Genomic DNA, 2309 nt, shown 5'->3' on the forward strand with positions numbered 1-2309 from the left:
ATAACTCTGTGACTCTTAGAGGCGTTAACATTTAAATTCCTAAAATAATATTAAAACATCAACAGTGATGATGACACAATAAATAATAATAATAATAATAATAATAATAATAATAATAATAATAATAATAATAATAATAATAATGATAATAAATCAATTGAAATCTATGTTATGACCAAACACTTAATAATATTCGTATACGTAATATATATATGACACCACAGGATTTCATCAGAACTATTACTCCTGGTACGATGCAGCCACAGGAATACGGACTGGATCTTTATAGAACAGTAACTATTGAAGTAAGTATTGAGAACTAATAGGAAATGTAAACATTCTATATCCTGTACTGTAGATACATATTGATGTACTCATGTTGTGTAAAAAGTTTGAGCTAATTCCGTTTAATATTTTTTGAATTAAAAAACGGGCCAATTTTTGAAAAATACTCAAGGCTATAGCCCATGGTTTCTTCCAAAAAATGGCTTTGAAATCACCCCAAATTTTTATTACATTTTCTGATACATATTGATGTCCTTATGCTGTGTAGAAAGTTTGAGCTGATTCCGACTTCAATTTTTCAAGTTATGGCCATTTTAAGAAAATGCCTAAAATCTGAAATTACCCTGTACTATAGCCCATAGTTTTTCTGAAAAATGGCTCCGAAATCACCCCAAATTTTTATTACATTTTCTGATATATATATTGATGTCCTTATGGTTTGTTGAAAGTTTGAGCAAATTCTGACTTCAATTTTTTGAGTTACGGGCATTTTAAGAAAATGCCTAAAATCTGAAAAATACCCTTAACTATAGCCCATGGTTTTTCCAAAAAATGGCTCCGAAATCACCCTAAATTTTTATTACATTTTCTGATACATATTGATGTCCTTATGCTTTGTAGAAAGTTTGAGCAGATTCTGACTTCAATTTTTCGAGTTACGGTCATTTTAAGAAAATGCCTAAAATCTGGAAAGTACCCTGTACTATAGCCCATGGTTTTTTCTGAAAAATGGCTCCAAAATCACCCCAAATTTTTATTACATTTTCTGATACATATTGATGTACTTATGCTTTGTAGAAAGTTTGAGCTGATTCTGACTTCAATTTTTTGAGTTATGAGCATTTTTAAACGAGATTATTATTGCCCCTAATTCTCTAGTATTTTGTTTAGTATTTTGTTTTTCCTTTCTCTCCTCCTCTCTATTCAAGACAATAGAGAAAGAGGGTCTAGGTCGTATGGAGGATAGTAACAGTGTTTTTAACAAGTTAGGTCAACATGGCCTTAGCTCTTTCTCTGATTTCCTGTTTCTATTAACAATGTTAGCCAGTGAGTCACATACACATAGTTATACATGTATACATATGATATATGATCTCTTTCTCCCTATCTCCCTCCCTCTCTCTCTCTCTCTCCCTCCCTCCCTCCCTCCCTCTCTCCCTCCCTCCCTCTCTCTCTCTTTTTCTTGTTTTAGCTCCAATGAAACACTTTGAGCTAGCCTTTAAGATGTTTGACCTCAACGGTGATGGAGAAGTTGAGTTTGATGAATTTGAAACGGTTCAGTCAGTTCTCCTCAGCTCCACAGCAATGGGAGTAAGACACAGGGACCATGTCATCAATGGTACGTATGCTAAGTAGTCTTTTCACAGAAGGAAAATGAAACCAACATACTAGTTGGCTCTATCCTCCCAAAAATTAAAGTTTGACCTGATGAAAGTGACCTAGCTGCAATAGAATACTATGAATTGAATTTCAATTAATTTTAATTCATTATTCAATTTTTTAATTGATTGTTGTCCATATTAGGTAATGTTGCTTCGTCTGTGGGTGGAGCATTAGCAGTCCATTTCTTTGGTAAGAAACTCGACCAGAAACTGACGATAGAAAAGTTTCAGGAATTCCATACTCTTCTCAACACTGAGATACTCCTGATGGAAGTAAAAACATGCACATGTACATGTACTAGGAATTAATGATCATACAAGTACATGTACATGATCTACATGACCTACATGATCATAGCATGGAGACATATGGTATGATATGTTATATACATGGATATGATCCTTACTATCAAGAATACAATTACTCTTGTTACTATGTACATGTTCTAGGAATTAATGATCATACCATGTATGTGCATGTACATGTACACAATGAGTAATTAAGAAACATGTCTATGTTGTATATGTCTACATGTCTTTTGTACATTATTTTATCAATAATATTAATCATTAATATTATATCAATAATATTAATCATTTCTCAATTGTATGTACATGTACTGTAGTATCTACGTTATGATC

At 32.4% G+C, this 2309-nt stretch overlaps 1 protein-coding gene across 1 annotated transcript in view; it reads left to right on the forward strand.

Moving 5' to 3' along the window:
• The first annotated feature begins 1463 nt into the window (after positions 1-1463).
• Positions 1464-2309, forward strand: part of LOC109581748 (calcium uptake protein 1 homolog, mitochondrial-like) — a 1690-nt gene continuing 844 nt past the window's right edge. Inside the window, exons 1-3 of the mRNA XM_019996124.1 lie at positions 1464-1624; positions 1810-1940; positions 2294-2305. Of these exons, the coding sequence (XP_019851683.1) occupies positions 1483-1624; positions 1810-1940; positions 2294-2305 (285 nt within the window). The 5' untranslated portion in view covers positions 1464-1482. The remainder of the gene's footprint in view (positions 1625-1809; positions 1941-2293; positions 2306-2309) is intronic.

Source organism: Amphimedon queenslandica, unplaced genomic scaffold, assembly GCF_000090795.2.
Source record: "Amphimedon queenslandica unplaced genomic scaffold, v1.1 AMPQUscaffold_13421, whole genome shotgun sequence".
Classification (NCBI taxonomy): domain Eukaryota; kingdom Metazoa; phylum Porifera; class Demospongiae; order Haplosclerida; family Niphatidae; genus Amphimedon; species Amphimedon queenslandica.